We start from the raw sequence: 24,335 nt of genomic DNA, 5'->3' as shown, positions 1-24,335 counted from the left end.
GTGCTGAATGGTTGTGGCGAAGAACGAGCAACATTCAACTGTGGGCCTGGGATTAGTTATTTCTCCCTGCTCTTGTTTTCTTTTCCACTAATCCCATGCATCTATTTTTAATACAGCCCCAGTGTTTTGCTTTCGCCACTCCTGTTTATGAACTTCTAACCCTGTTATTCTTCTCCATGATGTCTTTATTAATAGCTTCCGATTTGGTCCATTTCTACCCTTAACTTGTACAGGTTTTATATCCTTGTTAGGCTGTCAAAGGCAGGATGCATCTGTAGGAGATTTATTTTTCTACCACCTAAATTCCTTGAAAGAGTTGGTATTTAATACAGCTGTTGAGTGAATACTTCCACTATAAAATAATTCCACTGTAAAAATTTGTTTTAATGGATTTTGACCTGTATGAGAAAATCCAGGTTTGTAACAGCAAGATTCCTCTGTGCAATCAAGTAAAGAAGTGGTTTATGGAATTTTTTAGTTACCTCTTTGTGGTCAAAATAAAATTTACTTATCTATATTTATAGGTATTTTTCTGTAAAACAGACTTCTTTTAAAATAATTCAACATGAATCATATAACTTGAAAAGGTTTAAGCACTAAATCTTCAGTTTTATTCTAGATTAAAAACTTAATTCAGAAAAATCAACTGGTAGGGCAGGGGTTGCAGACCATAGCCTGCAAGCCAAAACTGGCTAACAAAGAACAGTATTTCATGACACATGAAAATTATATAGAATTCAAATTTCACTGTCCATAAAAAAGGATTTATGGGAACACAGCTACACTTATTTGTTTATACATTGTCTATGACTACTTTTCTGCTGCAACAAAAATAAGTAGTTATAACAGACCACATGGCCCAAAATGCCTAAAATAATTAACATCTAGCCCTTTAAAGAGATTGTTTACCAACCCCTGTTCTAGGGCAACCATTAAGTATTAGCCTTTCAGCAACAACTATATATCTTGATTCAAAACACTTTCATATTACCTAGAATAAAAGTTATTAACTAGCACACTTTTTACTATTGGTTATCATGTATTCTAGAGTCTATGAAAACATACTGTTGGCATTAGATCAGGCTGAAAAAGTATAATAGGACAACGCACATTTACTATCACTATGAGAAAAACGGCTAAAAACAGCAATTTGTCTTATTGATGAGTCTATAAATAGCATTTTCAGTTTTTTTAGGTTAGAAAAACAAATATTTCAGTAGAATCCAAATAATTTTTTAAAATCCCAAGGTAGACTAATAGGTGGAGGAAACTCTGATATGTGTTTTCTAAAGCTTACTGTTTTTTGATGTTTATAAAATTCATTCATAGATGTAAGAATGTAATATAATTCAGACAATGTATTAAGTACCACTTAGACTATTCACTTTCATGGGACACTATTCTCCAAGAAATAATATAGGAACTTCCTTTAGCTTTGTTTTAAATGTCCGAAGAAAAAAAAATCTTTAATCTGGATATATGCAATTGCTAACATAAATTTGTATATTTATAATTTTACAATAACCAGATACTTGAAATGTCTTCATGAGATGATGGTTGATATGTATTCTTTGTTATACATCTAATAAAGGTTTACAACTGGAAATTTTCAATGTGACTACTCATTTATATAACATCCCTAGTTTCCCACTCCCTACATACAACAAAGGAAATGTTCTGCTGAAGGTTAGCCAGATTTAGGAGGAGGAAGGAATAAAAATAAACATTAATATCAAATCATTACATTTCTTTTTTTATATCAGAATAATCTAGAAGTGAATCTCTATCCAATTATAAATTAGATAATGATGCTGCCTTTGCTAATTATATCTGTATGGTAGATTCTGTATCAGTCTTCATTATAATGTAACCATTGTTTGAATAGAATTTAGCAAGATAACTGGACAGTTTATGCCTTAAGATCCTAGTATTCCTTTTTCAACATTTATTTGCACTCTCATCAGTATGCATAAGATTTTCATTGAGTTTTAATACTCTTATTGGAACATAACACACTATAATGAGCATAAAAGTGAGCATGCAAATTAAAGCTCCCACTAATAACTAAAAGAGACTAGAAGAAGCAGACAGGAAAATACTTCATGAAGCATACACTCTACAAATCTCCACAGGCACTGAAACTAGCTAATATACTTTTAGAAGCATTCTCAACAGAGGTTAAGGTAAATGAGACATTTACCACCAGATTCAGTAAAGTGACCATTCAGAACTAAAATTGTAGAAAGATTATCAATAGTCTGAACCAGAAGATACTATGTTAGAAATATGTGTTGTTTACTTCACTCAAGGAAAAGCCATCATAATAAAGCCTCATCTTTACAATACCAAAAAAATGATCTTCGTTAGTTATGAGTGTTGACACATCATAAAGAACTATAAAAATCCACATTTTTAATTATGAAAATTTGTCAAATAACACATGAAATGAGCCATTTTCTGATTATTGACTCTTAAGCATATCTTAAGGATATTAATAGATTTAGTTGGCATATTGTGATGCTCATCACTGTTCCTATTCTTTTCTAAATCAACTTTATTGAGATATAATTTATATACAATACAGTGAAATCATTTTAAATATGCAATTCCATGAATTCTGACAATGTGTACAACCTTATGACCAGCACCATGATCAGTATAAACAGTACTTCAATCACTGCTAAAAGTTCCCTAGTGTATGTATGCACACACCCACCTTAACCTCCTCACAGCTCCTGATGAATGATATACTTTGTCACTATTGACTACTTTTGCCTCATCTACAATTTCTCATAAGTGGAATCTTACAGTATGTACTCTTTTGCATCTAGCTAATTTTACTCCACATATTGTTCTTAAGGTCATTCATGTTACTATGTATAAAGAACAAACTCCTAAGGTAGCCTCCACAATCCCTACCTCTTAGTGTAGCAGCCTTTGTGTGATCTCTTCCCCTTGAGTAAAGGCAGAACCTGTGACTTACTTCTAACTATAAAACTTTGGCAAAGGTTATGGAACTTATGTGATTAAATGATTGATTACTTGCATCAATAGTGCAGAATTATTAGTCTTAGATGAAACTCTGCTCCAGTCTACCTGGCAAATCTTAAAAACCAGCCCTGATAGGATCAAACTATTTCCAAGAAACTTAACTGTGTCTTAGAACAAAGTTCAATGATACATATAGGGATACAAAAATATTCAGTATCCAAGTAGGCAAAAATTCAAAAGGTTTGATATCCAACCAGAAATTGCTATGCAAACAAAGAAGCAGGAAACACTTTCCATATTGAAAAGAAAAGAATCAACTAACTGAAAACAGATACAGGTAGTAGAATAAGCAGACAAGAATATTAAAAGTTAAAATTGTACTCCATACGTTCAAAGAGCTAGAGGAAAGGTTAAAATGTTAAGTAGAGACCAGGAATATATAAAACAGACCCGTATCAAAATTGTAGAGATGAAACTACAGTGTCTAACATGGAAAATACTCAAGATAGATTAATAGAAATTTTACACTGTAAAAAAAATATTAGTGGATTTGAAGATTCAACAAGAGAAACTACACAAAATGACACCCAATGAGAAAAAAGTCTCCATAAATGAATGGAGCCTCTGTGAGCTGTGGGACAACTCCAAGCAGCCTAAAACTGTAAATGTACCCAAAATAGAGGATAGAAAATGACAGAAAAAAATGAAGAAATTATGGCAAAACTTTTCTAAATTTGATGGAAACTATAAATCCACAGATCTAAGAAGCTCAAGAAGCTATAAGCACAAGATACACAATCATGGTACATCATAGTTAAATTGCTCAAAGCCACTCAAAAATGAAAAAACTTTAGAACAGCCAAAAAAGAAAATACACATTACACACAGAGGGATAAAGATAAGCACAACAACAGAATTTCTCAGCAGAAACTGTGTAAAGTAGAATATTTTTAAACCACTGAAAGAAAAAAATCAACCTAGACTGCTATACTGAGAAAAATCTCTTTAAAAATATATTTCAGGCATATAAAAGCTGAAAGAGTTCAATACCAGCAGACTCACATTTGAAGAAACATTGAAGGAAGCTTTACAGGCTAAAGGAAAATGACTCCAGATAGATATCTGGATCTAAAAAAGGCATGAAAAACATTACAAACAGTAACAGTACAAATATGTCATATTTTTCTAATTAATTAAATCTAAATGCTAGTTCACTGTTTACATAAAAATAACAATATAGTGTATAGTATGTGACGTGTAGAGCTGTGATGATATGTGATAATATGTGACAATAACAACATGTGTGACAATATCAACAGAAATAGTAGAAGGGAAACATGGTATACTTTTGTAAGATTCTTATACTCCATATGAAGTGGAATAATCACATAAAGACTGTTATATTGCAGATGTAGTCTATAAAATCTAAAGCAACTACTAAAATACAAAATAAAGAGATATAGCTAATAACCTACCACCAAGTGATGAAGAGATAGCCAACCTATCAGATGCACAGTTCAAAATACTGGTAATCAGGATGCTCACAGGCTTGGTTGAATATGGTCGCAAATTAGATGAAAAAATGAAGGTTATGCTAAGTGAAATCAAGGAAAATGTACAGGGAACCAACAGTGATGGGAAGGAAACCAGGACTCAAATCAATGGTGCAAACCAGAAGGAAGAAAGAAATATTCAACCAGAACAGAATGAAGAAACAAGAATTCAAAAAATGAGGAGAGGCTTAGGAGCCTCCAGGACATCTTTAAATGTTCCAACATTCAAATCATAGGGGTACCAGAAGGAGAAGAGGAAGAGCAAGAAATTGAAAACTTATTTGAAAAAATAATGGAGAATTCCCCAAATCTGGCAAAGGAAATAGACTTCCAGGAAGTCCAGGAAGCTCAGAGAGTCCCAAAGAAATTGGCCTCAATGAGGAACACACCAAGGCACATCATAATTACATTAGCCAAGATTAAAGATAAGGATATAATCTTAAAAGCAGCAAGAGAAAAGGAAATAGTTACCTACAAAGGAGTTCCCATAAGACTGTCAGCTGATTTCTCAAAAGAAACCATGCAGGTGAGAAGGGGCTGGAAAGAAGTATTCAAGGTCATGAAAGGCAAGGACCTATATCCAAGATTACTCTATATAGCAAAGCTATGATTTAGAATGGAAGGGCAGATAACATGCTTCCCAGATAAGGCCAAGTTAAAGGAGTTCATCATCACCCAGCCCTTATTATATGAAATGTTAAAGGGACCTATCTAAGAAAAAGAAAATGAAAAATAAGTACAGTAAAAGGACAACAAACTCACAGCTATTAACAACCAAACCTAAAACAAAAAAAAAAACTAAGCAAACAACTAGAACAGGAACAGAATCACAGAAATGGAAACCACATGGAGGGTTATCAGCAGGAGAGTGGGTGGGGAGAAAGGGGGGAAAAGGTACAGAGAATAAGTAGCATAAATAGCAGGTAGAAGGTAGACGGGGAGGTTAAGAATAGTATAGGAAACGTAGAAGCCGAAGAACATATATATGAACCATGGATGTGAACTAAAGGCGAAGAATGTGGGTTGAAGGGGGTGTGCAGGGTAAAGGGGAATAAATGGGAGAAAATGAGACAACTGTAAGAGCATAATCAATAAAATATATTAAAAAAAGAATTAGTAAGTAGTATCTCTCAAAAACATAGATGTAAAATTCTAAACAAAACTTTAAATAACCCAATCAACAATATGTAAAAAAGATTAATATTTGAGGAAAAAGGCAAGGATGTCCATTTTTATCTCTCCTATTCAACAGTGTACTGGAGGTTCTAGCCAGTGTAAACAGGCAAGAATAATAAAATTACAGGCATCTAGGTTGGAAAGAAAGAAGTAAAATGTCTTTATTCAGAGAGCACATGATTTTCTACATAGAAAATCTGATGGCATTGACAAAAAAAGCTACTATATTTAATAATTGAGTTTAGCAAAGTCACAGAATATAAGACCAATTCACAAAAACTGTTGCATATTTATATAATAGAAACACTCAAAAATTTTAAAAAATTTCTTTAAAATAGCAAAAATATGAAGTACTTAGGGATAAATCTGACAAAAGATGTGCAATATCTATACAATGAACACTACAAACTTTGAGGAAATTAAAAAAGTCCTAAATTAAATAAAGAGATATACAGAGTTCAAAAGATCCTTATTGTTAAAATGTTAGTTCTGCCCTGGCTGGTATAGCTCAGTGGACTGAGCATGGGCTGTGAACCAAACAGTTGCCAGTTCAATTCCCAGTCAATTCCCATGCCTTGGTTGTGGGCAGGTCCCCAGTGGAGGCCATGTGAGAGTCAATCATACATTGATGTTTCTCTCCCTCTCTCTCCCCCTCCCTTCCCCCTCTCTAAAAATAAATAAATAAAAATATTTTAAAAAATAAAACGTTAGTTCTTTGCAGAGTGATCTATAAATTCAACATAATCCTAACCCAAATTCTAGAAAACATTTTTGTAGAAATTAACAAACTGATTCTAAAATCCATATGAAATGATAAATCAGCAAACAAGCGCTGGTGAGGATGTGGACAAAAGGCAACCCTAGTGCACTGGTGGTGGGAATGCAGACTGGTGCAGCCTCTGTGGAAAGTAGTATGGAATTTCCTCAAAAAGTTAAAAATGGAACTGCCTGTTAACCGATTGATTCCACTGTTGGAAATATACCCTAAGAATTCTGAAACACCACTTCAAAAGAACCTATGCACCCCAACGTTCATGGCAGTGCTATTTACAATAGCCAAGTGTTAGAAACAGCCCAAGTGCCCATCAGTAGATAAGTGGATAAAAAAACTGTGGTACATTTATAAAATGGAATACCACACAGCAGAAAGAAAGAAGTCCTACCTTTTGTGACACCATGGATGGAACTGGACACTGTTATGCTAAGTGAAACAAGCCAGTTGGTGAAAGAGTTATAAGTGAGATTATATCATAGATCTCACTTTTAACTGGAAACTAATGAACAAAATAAAGTAATGAGAAAAATAGAACCATAGGAAAATAGAGCTGTAGGAGAGGAGGAGGGAGAGGGGAATGGTAGGAGGAAGAGGAAGGGATTATTAGTCAAAGAACATGTATGAATGACAAACGGATGTGGACAGTGGAGAGGGGATTGACTGGGCAAGAGAGGTGGGCTGGGTGGAGGGGCAAAAGGAAAAAAACGGGACAACTATAATAGAATAAACAATTTTTAAAATCTTAGGGAAAAATAAATACCATAAATTATTATTCACTTGTTAAAAGAATGAATTATCTGTGTTCATCAATATCGATGTTTCTTAAAAAATGTTGAGTAAAAAAGTGAGCTGTTAAATAATGTGCATAACTACTTCATATTAAAAATCAGAAAAATATAAAATAAATTCCATATGAAAAGGACCTAGGATATAGCAAAAACAACTTCAAAAAAGAATAATAAAGTTGGAGAACTAACAGCATCTGATGTCAAGACTTTCAGGCTTACAGTTATCAAGGAACTGAGACCTTCAGTCAAATAGCCAGGAAGGACCTGAAGCCAGGCAATAGCCATTTGAGTGAACCTGGAAGTAGATCTTCTATGGTCTGACAATAGCTACATGAATGAGGTAGAAAGGGGGTGATCCATGAGAGAAGCCTTGAGATGACTGCAGCCCAGGCCAATACCCTACCTGCAGCGTTGGGAGAGATTCTGAGCCAGAACATTCACCTAAGTCATTCTAGATTCTTGACCCACAGTAACTGTGAGATTACACATATTTGCCATTCTTGACCTCCCTCTAACTTTTGGGGTAATTTTTTATGCAGCAATAGATAACTAATACATGTTGCAATCCTACTATCTGATATAGGAGATCACCATCAACTCTGCAATTCCCAGCCAAGCAATTTGGTTGAACAGTAGGTCCAGAGACCCTGGGTGGAGCATAAGTTTATTAGAAACATTTCTAAAAGTCATATAATCATACAACATTAGAGACAGATGGAACCTTAAGGATTTTGAACCCAGTCTTTTAATTTCACAGATGAAAACAGAGAGATAAATTGATTAGCTCTAAATGACCACAATGGTAAATGGCCACAAAAGGACCTGAAAATAACCTATGTATTCTGATTCTGGGACAAGGACAGTATCATGCTCTGTCCATTAATTTAAGAAACTTACTGTGATAATTCTTGGTGGGGATTTCCTGTGGCCTGAAAAAGACATGCTCACCAATCAAAAGTACATATGACATTTTATACTGAGATGTTGTTCACTATTAACTGTGTTAATGATAGTTAGGTATGGTGTAGTATATCCAAAAAGTAATTTTTACCAGATTTTATTCTTAAGTTTTATTCTTACATTTTAATGAGTACATCTGATTAGTAAAGCTTAACTTGCCTTTAAAAAGAAATATCAGATCAGGGTCTTTCTGATTTTCCTGCTATATTCTACTTTAGGGTATTTTAGGGTTCACATAAATAATGTTTATTATTGCTAGCAGCAAACAAGCTTAAGCTTAGCATAAACAACAAAAAAGGAACAAAATTGGAAGATAAAATGGTATTTGAATTATAGATACAGATTTTGAGAAGTTCTGTATAAGAAGACCTCATGCTGTACATTAAACTTAAAAGAGCTTCTGAAACTTTGTAACTGTTCAATAGCTAGTACTATTCTGTCTCCCACAGCTGAACCCTTATCTGAATATTCTGTATGTTTGGAACCAATTGCTGTGGTGTGTTCTTTCATGTACTTCTTTTTTAAAAAAGATGTAATTCAATGTCTTCTTTGTTTTTTTTTAAATTTTTTTACTTAAATTCTTCATTTAAAAATTTTTAAAAATTATTTTTATTTAAGTATAATTGATATACAATCTTAATTAGGTTATATTATCTTCAGGTGTACAACATAGTGATTCAACATTTTTATACCTTGCAATATAATCATCCTGCTAATTCTAGTGATCATCTGTCATGTATAAACTTATCACAATATTATTGACTATATTTTCTTTCCCCTTCTTACCCATCCCCACTTCCTCCCTTATGGTTATCACCTTGTTTGGTCTCTGTTTATATAAATCTGTTTTGTTTTTGGTTACATATATAAGTAAAACCATATGGTATTTGTCATTCTCTGCTTGATTTATTTCACTTAGCGTAATACCCTCTAGATCCATCTATGTTGTTACAAATGACAAGATTTCATTTGTTTTTATTTCTGTGTAATATTTCAGTGTGTGTGTGTATCATATCTTTTAAAAAAGATTTTATTTATATATTTTTAGAAGAGGGGAAGGGAGGGAGAAAGAGAGGGAGAGAAACATCAATGTGTGGTAGCCTGTCACACACCCCCTACTGGGGACCTGGCCTACAACCCAGGCATGTGCCCTGACTGGGAATGGAACAAGTGATCCTTTGGTTCACAGGCTGGTGCTCAATCCACTGAGCCACACCAGCCAGGGCTCACATCTTCTTTATCCATTCATCTATCAATGGACACCTAGGTCTCTTCCATATCTTGGCTATTGCAAATAATCCTGCAATGAACATAGAGATGCACAGACCTAGCCACAACAATCAGACAAGAAATAAAAAGTGTCCAAATAGGAGAGGAAGATGTAAATCTGTCACTCTTTGCAGATGGCATGACACTACATATAGAAAGTCCTACAGAATCCATCAAATATTAATAGAATTAATAAAAGAATTCAGTAAAGTTGCAGGATACAAAATTACCATATAGAAATCTGTCATGTTCCTATACACTAATAATGAGCAATCAGGAGGAGAAATAAAGAAAACAATCCTATTAACAGTTACATCAAAAAGAATAAAATACCTGGGAATAAACTTAATCAAGGAGGTGAAAGACCTCTACTCTGAAATGAGACATTGAAGAAATTGAGTAGGACACAAATAAATGGAAGGGTGTACCACGCCTATGGGTAGAAAGGATTATTATTGTTAAAATTACCATAGTACCCAAAGCAATGTACAGGTTCAATGCAATTCCTACCAAAATACCAATGCCATTCTTCTCATAACTAAAACAAATAACCCTAAAATTTATGTGGAACCACAAAAGACTTTGAGTAAGCTAAGCAATCTTGAGAAAGAAAAATAAAATTGGAAGTATCATACTCCATTATCTCAAAGTATATTACAAAGCTGTAATAATTAAAATAGTATGGTACTGGCACAAAAATAGACACATGGAGAATATGGGGCCAAGAAACAAATTCTTAGTTACATGGTCAATTAATCTATGACCACAAAGGAGGTAAAAGTATGCATTAGAGTAATGACAGTCTCTTCAACAGTGGTGTTGGGAAAACTGGACAGATACATTCAAAGGAAAAAGAAAAGGGAACTAGACCTCTCTTACATCATATACAAAAATAAATTCAAAATGAGTTAAAGACTTAATGTAAGATCTGAAACCATAAAACTCCATCTACTTCTTTTTCTTATCTGATTTCATTCGTTTATTTTTAGAGAGAGGAGAAGGGAGGGAGAAAGAGAGGGAGAGAATGGACTATTTCCAGCAAGTCAACAAAGTCCCCAAAATGTTTCTTCCTTATCTGCTTTCAATTTAAAATGTATTCATTCAACAAATATTGATAGAACTTGTACTTATTTTACCTTAGTTATTGAGGTAGGCCCCGAGACTACAATGACAACTGGGTAAAGACCCTATCCTTAAACAATCTCTACACCCAGGGAGAAGAGGTAGATAAGTACACAGAGAATATTTTACAGTGTGTTAAGTGTTATGCTTGAGGGAAACATAAAGTGAAAGAAAAAACAAACAAGAAAAAGGAATATCCCAATTAGCACCAGAGGGTGAGAGATAGGAGTCAGAAAAGATTTCCAAAGGAATCAATATCTACTCTAAAACTTGAAGGATATTTATGAATTAGCCAGTTTATTAATGACGCAGGCAATATTATATTAAGTGTAAAAACTTTGGAGACAATTTGGGTTCAAATGTTGGCTGTAGCTGCTGTTTGCACTTAGGATGTTATTTAACCTGCCTGTTTCATTTGGAGGAATCAAAACGGAATGTACGTAAGTTGTCACTACCACCTATCTACCTTCCTCTATGCCCATATACTCTACTTCTCTGCCATCACCACAGATGAACTTTCCATGCTCTTGTCAAAGGCCAAGTCTTCCACAAATATACTAGATCCTGTTCGGCCTTGCCTTCTCAAGACCTTTCTCTTTTCTTCATCGTTAATAGTTCCTTTCTGACTTGATCTTTTCCATCACTATTACAAAATTCAGTTACTTCTGTCTTTACAACAAAACAAAACAAAAAACAAAACAAAACAAAACATTACTCTCTTGACTCCACTTTCCTCTCCAGGTACTGCCTCAATAGTCTCCTTTCTTTTACAGATAAACTAACTCCTCGTAAGCATTGTCTATACTCATTCTCTCCAAATTCTCTCTCTCTTTTGTTTCTAATACTCTATGGAACTATTTTTGTCAGGATCCTTGACTTCTCTGCTGTTAAAGTGAGGAGTTAATTCTCAGTTCTCATTAGACATGGTTGATCACTTTTCCCTCCTTGACATTTGGCTTCTAGCACTAACACTGTTCTTGATTTCTCCTACTTTTCTGGCTATTCCTTTCTTTGTCTTGTCTCTAAAACTTATACCTAGGGGGGTCAGTCTTTCAACTTCTCATTTTCTATTTACACTCATTCCCTTTGTAATCTCATCCAGTCTTCTGGCTTTACTTGTCATTTATTTGCTATCAACTCCCAAACATTATCTGCAACCCAAACTTTTCCACTAAATTCTTGGCTTATATACAACTTACCATTTCTGCTTGGATATACTAATGTAATAGGAATCTTGAACTTAACATTTCCAAAATTTATTCCATCTTCCCTCCCAAATTTGCTCCTCCCACACAGTCTTGCCTCTCTTAGTCAATAGCAACTCTATTTTCCAGGTTAAGTCCCAAAATTTTAAGTCATCACTGACTTCTTTCATATTCCACATCCAATCTGTCAGCAAATGCCATCAGCTCTGCCTTTACAATAGATCCAGAATGCAATTGCTTCTTTCCATGCCCACTGTTACTTGGGTGCAGACCACAATTATCCCTTGCATGAATTATCACAAGTGCCTCCTGTCTCCATCTTTTGTCTCAGTCTCTTTGCAGTGCAGCAGCTATAGTCATCCTGTGAATTATAACTCAGAGTATACGACTATTCTTTTCAAACTGGCCTATAAGACCCTACATGATTAGGCATCCTGTTTCTTTTCTAACCTTATTTTTACTTTCCCTCTGGCACTATTGCAGTCATTTTGGCTTCCTTGCTGTTCCTTCAAACACCTGAGCATGCTACTGCCTCAGGGCTTTTGCACTTGCTCTCTAGTTATGCTCCTCTGCTACTTATCCTCATGGCTAGCTCCTTCTGTATTTATTCAAAAGTCATCTTCCTAGCAAGGTCATTTCCTTACACTTCTTAAAATTACAAAACCTTCTCCAACACTATTTCCTTTCTATGCTCAACTTTCTTTAGCATTCTATATAGTTATTTGTCTGATTTATTGTCTTTTTCCCTTCCACTCCAGAATGGAAAGTCCATGAATGTAGAGGTGCTCAACATAGCATTAGTTATGGTAAATAAATAGATAAATAAATTAATGAAAAGGGCACACTGTCTAATACATACTGTGGTAGGATATGCAGTTTGTGGGTACCTGTACTTTGCTACTAATAATTGAAAAATATACTATCCATGTGGAACTAAAAGTACTTTAGATTCATCTGGTATTGACGCTATTTACCATAAAAGATATTTTTCTCTTTCCTTTCCTGTATATAGTGTTTTGTGAATTATATGTATACTTTAATTTACTTTTTCATGGTATAAAGTTCTTATTTTTTACATTTAATCAATGTGTAACACTACAAAACTAATTCTAGTTTCAGTGTTTGGTTAATACATTTGTTTTTAGGGTATGCCCTATGGGATAGTTATGCTGAATTAGTAGATTAGGACAGAACCATAAAAAGCATTAGAACTTCATTCTAATTCTCTGAAAGTCTTAAAGGCTAAAAAATGAGTCATTACCTACTTGTTTATTTATAACTTAATTTATTTCTATAAACATTTTAATTCTGTACTATTATTGGGTAAAATGATAAAATAGGCTCATTTTAAGAAGGCACAAACATTATTCGACAATTACAAATGTAGCTTATAACACTGGAAAAGTCTGATAAAAATAAGAAAGCTCAATTTACTCTTCCTAGAAGTTGCCAGTTTATATTCTGTATTTCTTCAAAAAGTCTCTGGTATCTACCCATTTTTATGTTCTTTTCTCATAGTTCTAGTATTTTCATAGCTAATAAAAAGAAATGGAGAAAGATATTTCCAAGGAAATATTTACACTCATACACTGGCTTAAAGTAACAATGCCTATATATATATATATATATATATATATATATTAGCTATACCCACCAGGAAGCAATGAGTCTACTGCTTAGAGTGTGTAGCTGTAGAACCTAGGCAATTTATATAATTATTCCAGACCTTAGATTCCCTATCTATTAAATGGGTATAATTACAGGTGTCTACCCTATACGATTGTTATGATGATTGATCTATATTATGATTATAAAAGCAGTGTCATAATAACAGGTATACAGGTAAACACTTGAAAAGTGTTAAGTGATACTTATGATAGGTATTGGTATTTTATTTAAGGTTCTTTTAGTTGTAAATAACAAAAGCTAGCTTAAGCTAGATTTCATGTAGTCAATATATATTTACTAAAGCACTTACTCACTATGTGTCTACCTATGAGCCAGGTACTAAACTAAGAACAGGTAAGGAAAATGGGAATATTTATAACAAGGCTATCAGGTGGTTCTTAGAGCTCAAAGGCAGACTTGCTGTTGAACTTCATTCAGAATGAAATGAAACTGGGAACTGGAAAGATGATGAAAACCTAGGAAATATTTTGCATCTTGCTATGTACTTCTCTTGGAAGATTGGTTTCTGTTGTCTTCTAAGTAGATCAGCTTTTTCTGCAACAAAGCTTAGATAGTAGATTAAAGATAGCCACCCACAAACTATCAAGTTCAAATGTTACTGTTCCTGCCATACTGAGAGACAGCTCCTACTGTTTTATCTCTCTGATCTTTTACCTTAACTTCAAAGTTTGATAGGAATCAAGTGTCCATACTTGTCTACATAAAGGGTCAGTTAACAGGGTCATGTGGTATCTACAGCAAGTATTATCTACAATTTATAAAGAGAAAAGCAAGATAGCAGTATGAGTTACTTTCCCAAATTCATGTGGGTATTGAGTGCATTTGTACAAGTACAACACCAGCACATGACAGTGCCCTCTTCAGTTTTCTATTTTTGGAGCTTTGCCTGCCCTAGTCCCAGTTCTTCAAATGCTTAACAGTTCTTTTCATGATATGGGTTGGCCAAAAAGTTCACTTGTTTTTGTCTGTAAAATAGCTCTACTAGCACTCAATTGTCTTTAACTTCATTCCAAACAATTTTGTTAGATTTTACTGTGACACCTGTCATATCAGTGTACATTAAAAAAAAACATCAAAATTGGCGAATTTTTGTGTAGACATTTTAATGAAGGTGGAAGAAAATATACAACATGTTCAGTATATTATGTTTTATTATTTTAAGAAAGGTAAAAATGCAACTGAAATGCAAAAAAATATTTGTGCAGTGTATGGAGAAGGTGCTGTGACTGATCAAATGTTGTCAAAAGTAGTTTGCAAAGTTTTGTGCTAGAGATTTCTTGTTGGACAATGATGCTCCATGATAGGGTAGACCAGTTGAAGTTGATGGCGATCGAATCAAGACATTAATCAAGAACAATCAATGTTATACCATGTGGGAGATAGCCAACATACTCAAAATATCCAAATCAATAAAGTTATTGGTGAAAATAAAAAATGTGTCTTTCATTTTACAGGACACACCATACAAGCTTGTTGGCCAACTCAAAGCTGCATTCCCTCACCGTCTCACTGTTGTGCATTCCCTCACTGTCTCACTGTCATGTGTTTTCTTACTAAAACGTGGCATCCACAAATTAAAAAAAAAATGCAATGCCAAAAAAATGCAATGTCAAAAAAAAGTTTCACGGATTAAGGTTTTAAAAGGTTTTTGCAAAAACGATAAACATGTAATTATATGTTCTCTTATTGAATTTGCATACAAACAATTTGCCTTCCAGAAGATACTACAAAAAGCAGAAACTTACCTTCCCATTCTGTTGGGATATCTCCTACATCATAGTCTATTTCTCTTTTACTTGCTGCTTCTACAATTCTTTTCTCTCGAATAGTCTGTCCTATAAGATAAAAGTGGTTATTACATTTTTAAATATTTTTAATGTATTTATTTATTTCTAGAGAGAGAGGAAGGGAGGGAGTAATACAGGGAGAGAAACATCAATGTGTGGTTGCCTCTCATGTGCCCCCCACACTGGGGACCTGGCCCTCAACCCAGTCATGGGCCCTGACTGGCAATTGAACTAGCGACCCTTTGGTTTACAGGCCAGCACAGAATCCACTGAGCCACACCAGCCAGGGTGATTATTACACTTTTAAATGAACTCATGACACAACAAGTAGTTACAACAAGTAAGGTTTTCTCTTTGAATATTGTACACCTTTTCATATGGTAAAAGAATTAACAGGAAAAAGAATGGATTCCATTTAGAATTAGGCAATTTCTACATGACTGCAAAAAAAATTAATTTCCTACCTTAATTTTAGTGAAACAAATCTAGATTCTATGTACAGAAAAAGAGCAGCCAATTAATCTGTAGGGCACTAATGGCTGACAAAAAAAGTTTTCCTTACTAATCACCAGTGTTCCATTCCCTCAACTTTGCAAGCCCACGCATGCGCGCGCACACACACACACACACACACACACACACAACTTGCTACTGCTCAAAGGGATAGATATTTATGGCCCCTACTAAGTCTGTAATCAACCACAAGACTCTGCTGCTACCCTGTCCCCATAGTACACTGGCAAACTAAGAGAATCAAGTCATAGGTTGAATTCTGTGACCCATTTGAGTAACTATCTCTCAAGGGAACCCAAATAAAGAGGTACAGAAACTGGTGAGTTTTGGATATGGGGCTTAGGTGAGATCAACATCTGGAACAGGATGGTGGCAAATGGGGAAAACATAAAAGCAGAGAAAGCAGTAAAGAGAAAGTTGGAGAGAGGCACAGATGGGATGAGAATGTCTGTTGCTTATATTTTTCAATAATAAAAAGTTGATTAGTGACTGCCAGCCACGATGGAGGCACAGGTAGACACGCTGTGCCTCCTCGCACAACCAAGATAGGGACAACAACAGCTTAGAAACAGAATAACAACCAGAACTGACAGAAAACTGAACTGTATGGAAGTCGGACAACCAAGGAGCTAAAATAGACATGTTCATCTAGACCGGTAGGAGGGGCGGAGTCGGGCAGTGGGATGGAGAGGGGTCACAGCACAAAAAGCGGTGGCACCAGGTGTGTAAGGCATCATGGGTTCACAAGACCACAGCAGGGGGACCTTGGGCGCACAAGCAGCAGCTGGCAGACCCCGGCCAAGGGGTGGCAACTGGCGAAGCAGTGATTGTGAAGCAAGGCACCGAGCGCAAGGCGGCTGGCTGACCAGGCAGTCCCAGGGCCCCAGCACTAGGAAATAGAGCCCCGGGGCACTGATTGAAAACACCTGTGGGGGTTGAGGCACAGGCAGAGACTCCCAGCCTCACAGGAGAGGTCACTGGAAAGACCCATGGGGTTCACAAGCCCACCCACACAAGAATTAGCACCAGAAAGGTCCGTTTGCTTGGGGGAAGCAGCGTAAGGGACTAAAGTCCAAGGGAGAGCAGAGCAAGCGCCATAGTTCCCTCTCGGACCCCGCCCCCACATACAACGTCACAACCCAGTGACTGGGGTGCCCCACCCTGGTGAACACCTAAGGCTCCACCTCTCATACATAACAGGCGTGACAAGACAAAAAAAAAAAAAGAAGAAGAAGATGGCTCAAACAGAAGAACAAATGAAAGCCCCAGAACCAATACTTTTAAGCCTCTGAGAGATAAACAACCTATCAGATGCACAGTTGAAAACACTGGTGATCAGGATGCTCACAGTGTTGGTTGACTTTAGTAGCAAATTGGATGAAAAAATGAAGGCTACAATAAGTGAAATGAAGGAAAATGCCCAGGGAACCAATAGTGATGGAAAGAAAGCTGGGTCTCACATCAATGTAGTGGACCAGAAGGAAAAAAACAATATACAATGAGAAAAGAAGGAGAAAATAAGAATTCAAAAAAATGAGGAGAGGCTTAGGAGCCTCCAGGACATCTTTAAACATTCCAACATCCAAATTATAGGGGTGCCAGAAGGGGAAGAGGAAGAGCAACAAGTGGAAAACTTATTTGAACAAATAATAAAGGAGAACTTCCCCAATCTGGCAAAGGAAATAGACTTCCAGGAAGTCCAGGAAGCTCAGAGAGTCCCAAAGAGGTTGGACCCAAGGAGGAACACACCAAGGCACATCATAATTACATTAGCCAAGGTAAAATGAAGGAGAGAATCCTAGAAGCAGTAAGAGATAAGGAGACAGTCACCTACAAAGGAGTTCCCATCAGACTGTCAGCTGATTTTTCCAAAGAGACCTTACAGGCAAGAAGGGGCTGGAAAGAAGTATTCCAAGTCACAAAAGGCAAGGACCTACACACAAGATTGTTCTATCCAGCAAAGCTTTCATTTAGAATGGGAGGGCAGATAAAGTGCTTCTCAGATAAGGTCAAGTTAAAGGAGTTCATCATGACCAAGCCCTTATTTTATGAAATGTTAACGGGACTTATCTAAGGAAAAGAAGATAAAAAACATGGATAGTAAAATGACAGCAAACTCACAATTATTAACAACCACACCTAAAACAAAAACAAAAGCAAACTAAACAAACAACTAGAACATGAACAGAACCACAGAAATGGAGATCACATGGAGGGTTAGCAACAGGGGAGTGGGAGGGGGAGAGAGGGGGAAAAGGTATGGAGAATAAGTAGCTTTGATGGTAGGTAGAAAATAGACAGGGGGAGGGCAAGAGTAGTATGGGAAATATAGAAATTAAAGAACTTATGACACATGGACATGAACTAAGAGGGGGGAATGTGGGTAGGAGAGGGTGTGCAGGGTGGAGGGGAATGAAGGGGGGTAATGGGACAACTGTAATAGCATAATCAATAAAATATACTTAAAATTTTAAAAAGTTGATTAGTGTTTAAGTTCATAGGAAAGGCATAAAACTATTTAGTATTTTTTTCTGTTTTCAAAATGTCTTGATTATATCCTTCAAAGTAGGTTTGTCAAACTTGTGGTTTCAAAACATGTTCCCTTTTCTTTTTTCTTTTGTAGAGAATAAAGTTTATTCACTGCCCAGGAAAGGAGAGGGGCATGGTGTGGAGAGATACACCAGCATTGAGGGATGAAGGCCTTGAACTTTTATTGGATTATAATTACATTTAAAAATGTAATTATAAAAGGGTGGGAGGGTACTGTTGTGTGGACCCTGGGTCATTGGGGTGTTGTAACAGGAGGTTGCAGTTAGTTCCAATGTTATCTTCTGCCTGTGGCTACAGGGAGCAGTTAATTCTGTTCTTGCTTTCCAGTACGTTCCAGTGCTGGGGACATAGGCTCAGAAGAGTAAAATGGCAGTCATGGTTAATGAGGTTATTGGTCTGGTAGGCAAATGGTACCCAATAGCAAATAGGGCTGACTTTATCCTTTATTCCCTATCAAAAGAATGGATTTTTTCCTTTTTTTTAATGCTGAATTTTTTATTCAAATCGAGAGTTCAAGATTCTTTGTCTCGTTTCAATTAAATCTAGTATATCCTAAAGTAATCTGAAAGACAAAAATACTGATACTATATACTTTTTTAGCATGAAAATAGATTATATTTTTATTTATTTTTGCTAGAGATTAGGGTCAAAATTGGCACCTTGAGGATACCATCTGTATTGGTTTGAAGCAGGAGTTCAATCATGTCTGTTTTGTCCAACCTCAAACAAGTAAAATCACAGTGAGTAATGACAGTATACTTGTATCATATAGATTTATTCTTAATGACCTAGCCCAGTTCTGGTTTTGGGCAGTAGGGACAAAGGTCTCATCTTCTGTAACTACTTCAGGTGGGCCAGGGATATATAGCATCCCTGACTGTGGGTCCAGGTATGAGTCACTAAGGGGAAGTGGGTGGAATTGGACAGCCCAAAAGTGAGAGCTGTGGCCGGAGGCCATTTAATCTCCCAAGCCTAGATGCTCTGTTGAAAGATATTAAGATATTTGAGGAGACATGGCCTAAAAACAAGAATAAAGAAAAAGGCTGCTATAGGTCCTAGAAAGGGAATCAGCCAGGAAAACGAAGACCAGATATTGACCTTAAAATCCCCAAAAGGGAGAGGCAGAGTAGCAGGTAAATTCTGTATGGCTGACACTGCATCAGTAGTTCTCAACAAGTCAAAGGATGAAGGAAAGAAATGAAACATTAGCTTGGAAGAAAACTAGGAAAACTAGAATTCAATCCATTTGTGGGTGACAATTGGACATTGTGACTTCCATTGAAACACAATTTCTCTCCCTAAAATCACCCTCATTTTATTAAAGAGACTGAATATAAGTCCAGTTTCAATTTGGTCTGATTATTTGTATGAACACCAAAAGAACAGTAATCGATCATGTAGGCTTTTGTGTTTAACCAATTCCTTGATAATTACTGAAAAAACACCTTTGTTTACAAATAGATGACATCAAAGATGTATAAAAAATGATGTACACATCTTTAGAAATGTAAAAAAGCCATTAGTTTATAAAATAAACTCTTTGTAATCAGATATGAGATTTCCCCCCCAAAAGCAAATTGTTTTAAAACTACTCAATTCTTTGAAACAAATCCTACTTGAACAATTTTTACGAATTGGTAATAAAATTTATGCCTCCTACTGAATAAGTAATTATGCACAAGCTGTACATGTACTCATACTAACAGTTGTAAAGACAATTATACTGATCACAGCAAGAAAATTTCCACCTAGTAAATAGAGCAAATTTAAGTACCTGCTCAAGTGTCAAAATTTTAGGATCTAATTTACATTTAAAAATTAACTTAAGACTTCCAGTCAAGAGAGTGGCATAGGTAAATGTGGTACTTGCATCTTCATACAACCACATCAAAAATACAACTAAACTACAAAACAGCCATCATTTCAGAACAGCCTAAAATCTAGCTGAATGGAAGTCCTACAACAAAAGATGTAAAGAAGCCACATTGAAACTGGCAGGAGGGTTGGAGACAAAGAATGGGCTGGGCTCACACCCATGTGCAATGGATAAAAATTGGGAGGGATATCTTGGCTGTGGAGGGCCCCTTTGGTAGCAAGGGGTCCCAGCCCCACATCAGGGCCCCATGCCCAGCACTCCAGTGAAGAAAATTCCCCAGGAAGAGAACTCCTTATAACTTCAGACTGTAAAAACCTGAGGGGACTGTGGCTGAGTGAAATAGAGGGCTTCTGGAGTCTCAAGCAATTCCTCTTAAAGGGCCCACACATGAACTTACTCAGACTTACTCCCTCTGAGTTTCAGCACTGGGGCAGCAGGTCAAAAGGGACCAGGAACATAGGGAGGAATAGGAATGTCTGGCATCAGGGTGAGAGCCAGAGGGGCAGCTTTCTCCAAGACAGAAGTGCTGGCAGAGGCCATGTTTCCTTTTCTGAGTCCTCCCACAGAATCAGCAGGTGGGTGCCATATGAGTCTCCATCAACCTGGGTATAACTATTCACCCCTGCCCTAGGGATTCCCTGAGCCCTGACTCACCAACTTGGGAGCCCGCCCAAGCTGTTTCCAGTGACTTTTCCATATGAATGGCCAGTCTTGTCTCGTGCCTCAGGTTTCCCTGAAATCTCTGAAACAAATAGCACCTGGCCTCAGCATACTCCATACATCCCTCTAAGAGGCCCTAGGCTCAGCACTAGTAGCAGTTGGTCTTGCATCACAGGTTGGCATCACCTGAGCACCTCCAAGGCCAGCACAAGTAGTAACCATCTGAAGATTGCTCTGTAGTTCTTGTGGGGTGGCCCTGGGCAGAAAACAGGTGTACTGCATGAGAGGCCCCAGACCCAGTGTACCCAGTGGACAGCTTCAAGCAACATCAAAGCACCACCCAGCCACCTCCACTAGTGACATACTCAAGGGGCAGACTCAGTGGGCACCAGACCCTGCTAAAGTAAGTCCTGCTCCATGGGGTGAGCCTCTGACTGCTAATCCTCCACAGCTGACTGGCTTGGGGATAATTCCCTCCCATTGACATGTCAACAGTATCAAGGCTCAACTACAACAGGAGGGTGTAGTTGTACATAGTGGGGGGAACCTTGGGTACCTAGCTTGTGTGATAAGGGAGGCTGTGCCACTCAATCATATAGGACACGTACTACATCAGGCCACTCAACCAAGCCCAAAAGATGAAGCAGTTTCACCTAAAAGATAGAAACAAACACAGGGAGGTGGCCAAAATGAGATCATCATGTCCCAAGTGAAAGAACAGAACAAGACTCCACAAAAAGAACTAAACAAAATGGAGACAAGCAATCTATAGATGCAGAGTTCAAAACACTGGTTATAAGGATGCTCAATGAACCTAGTGAGAACTTCAACAGTCTAAAAAAGAACTAGTCATAAATGAAGGATACACTAACTGAAATGAAGGATAACTTAACAGGGAAACAACAGTAGAGCAGATGAAGTTGAGAATCAAATTAGTGGTTTGGAATGTAAGAAAGCAAAACCCACCCAATCAGAACAACAAAAAAGAAAAAAGAATCCAAAAGAATGAAGAAAGTCTACCAATACTCTGGGATAACTTCAAACCTACCCAAATTCTCATCATGGGGGTCCTGGAAAAAGACAGAGAGCAAGGAATGGAAAACCAAACAAGATGAACCCAAAGAGGCCCACACCAAGACGCATCATAATTAAAATGATAAAGGTTAAAGACAAAGAGAGAATCCTAAAAGCAGCAAGAGAAAAGCAGTTAGTTATCTACAAGGGAGCTCCCAAGACTGTCAGCTGATTTCTCAACAGAAACTTTGCAGGCCAGAAGGGATTGGCAAGAAATACTCAAAGTGATAAAAAGCAAGGACCTACAACCAAGATTGCTCTACCCTGCAAAGCTATGCACCCCATAGTTTTGTATACATAAGTTGTGATACAAGTACCACATGTAGAACTGAGGGACAGAGAAAGAGTTTCCCAGGCCAAAAAAAAAAAAAAAAAAAAAGCTAAAGGAGTTCATCACCACCAAACCAGTATTACAAGAAATGTTAAAGAGGGGAGGTGGACAATATAAAGGGCAAAACTGCAATAAATACATAACTATCAAGAATTGAAGCTAAAAGTAATAAACAAGCAGAACATAAACAGACTCATAGATACAGAGAACAGTTTGATGGTTGCCAGATCCAAGGAAGGTTGGGAGATTGGATGAAAACACTGAAGGACTGAGAAGTACAAATTGAAGTACAAATTGTAGTAATAGAATAGTCATGGGGATGTAAAGTATAGCATGGGGAATATAGTCAATAATATTCTAATAACAATTTATGGTATCAGATTAGTACAAGAATTATCAGAATGATCACTGTAGTAAGTTATATAATGTCTAATCACTGAGGTATACACATGAATCTATTAGAATCATGTCAACTGTAATTAAAAAATTAAAGATCATTTAAAAAATTAACTTAATAACAAAATTATTTAAATAGTACATGTATAGGTTTAATAACTCCTAGTACAAGAAGGAACAATTGACAGTGGTAAATTATTGAATTTACCATGTGTTAAGTAAAACAATGCATAGTTGCCTAACTTAATATTAAACAATTTTAGACTTACTCAAATAGTCAAAATAAAAGTTTGAATTCTGGTAGATCAGAATGATCCATGGTACATGGATTTAAAGACTATAGTGTAAGTAACAATATTATTGCCCAAACTTAAAAAAATTTAAAGCTAGCTGCCATTGGGCTAATTCTAAGAGGACAGCAGATTTCCTCTTTTGTTTAGAAAAATATGGAACCCATGAAGAGTGATCCTGGGTATTGGGTAGATGACAGGCTTAGGTAACAGATTTCATCTGTTTTATCAGGTTTCTGGGACAGAGTATGCAAACCCCGACAGTGATACGGGAAGGAAGATCTAAAGCAGAGAGTCCTAAACTTCAGTCACTCAAGTATCAGCTTTGCAATCTTTGTCACATTGTATAGTATTCTTTCCTTAACATTTTTCTTTAAGTTGGCTTGTTTTTTTCTTCAATAGTCACTTTTACCTTACCCTAAAAAATAGAATCATTGATTGAATATACTAGTTGTATTTTGTGTTCAAACACACATAAAATAGATGTATCTTTAAAATGTAAGAGGCTGTCTTTGCGGCCCATGAAGTCATCAAGCAGACCACACTTTGGAAACCACACTGGCCCATACAGACACAGGCCCGGCAACACAAATGGTGATGCAGGGCATAGAAACCAACACAGCAGTATGAAAGTCCTGTGGATGGGAAATGGCTGAATAAACTCTTCGCAATCAGATACAAATATCAAAGTCTTGCTTTGATTATGTTTAATCTTCATTTTTATAAAATCCTATGTTATGTACAAGGTAAGTTTGAAAGAAGACAGCAGAGGTTCTGGAATTCCAGGAGTGAGCAAAGGGGGGAAAAGCTAAACTGCATGGCATTGTTACCATATGCCAGACATTGAACTAAGTTTTACTTTGTAAGAGTAATTTTATTTAAACTTGACAATTCTCTGACATTATTACTACTCCTTTTTATAGAGACTGAAGCTTAAGAGAACTTAAGAAATTTACTTTCAGTCACACACAAGATAAGAGGAATCTAGATTTGAACATAGGTCTTCTGATTCCCAACCACAGACACTTAGCCATGAAGCTATGTTGCCAAACAATTAAGACATCTACAAGTGTTATTCTGTAAATACATCACATTTCAGTTAATAAAATAGAAGGGCCAAGCTAAAAAAAAAAGGAACTGCCATTTCCCAGAAGATCAAAAATCAACTATTTCTCACCAAAAAAGAAAAAAACACTGCCTTTCACTAGGGTATTTTCAGAATATAGAAAACACATTTTAAATAATTTAATGTAACAATCCTGACAGTAATTTAACTTTCAGTAAACATTCACTGAAGGATGTCTGGACAATACACACAAAAAAGTTAAAG

At 36.3% G+C, this 24,335-nt stretch overlaps 1 protein-coding gene across 1 annotated transcript in view; it reads right to left on the bottom strand.

The window, feature by feature from the left end:
• NDUFAF2 (NADH:ubiquinone oxidoreductase complex assembly factor 2) overlaps window positions 1-24,335 on the bottom strand; it is a 157,855-nt gene that overhangs the window by 46,048 nt on the left and 87,472 nt on the right. Inside the window, exon 2 of the mRNA XM_028524650.2 lies at window positions 15,274-15,363. Coding sequence (XP_028380451.1) covers window positions 15,274-15,363 — 90 coding nt within the window. The remainder of the gene's footprint in view (window positions 1-15,273; window positions 15,364-24,335) is intronic.

This window comes from Phyllostomus discolor, chromosome 3, assembly GCF_004126475.2.
Source record: "Phyllostomus discolor isolate MPI-MPIP mPhyDis1 chromosome 3, mPhyDis1.pri.v3, whole genome shotgun sequence".
NCBI classification, from domain to species: Eukaryota; Metazoa; Chordata; class Mammalia; order Chiroptera; family Phyllostomidae; genus Phyllostomus; species Phyllostomus discolor.
This window is presented reverse-complemented; position numbering and strand designations above follow the sequence as displayed.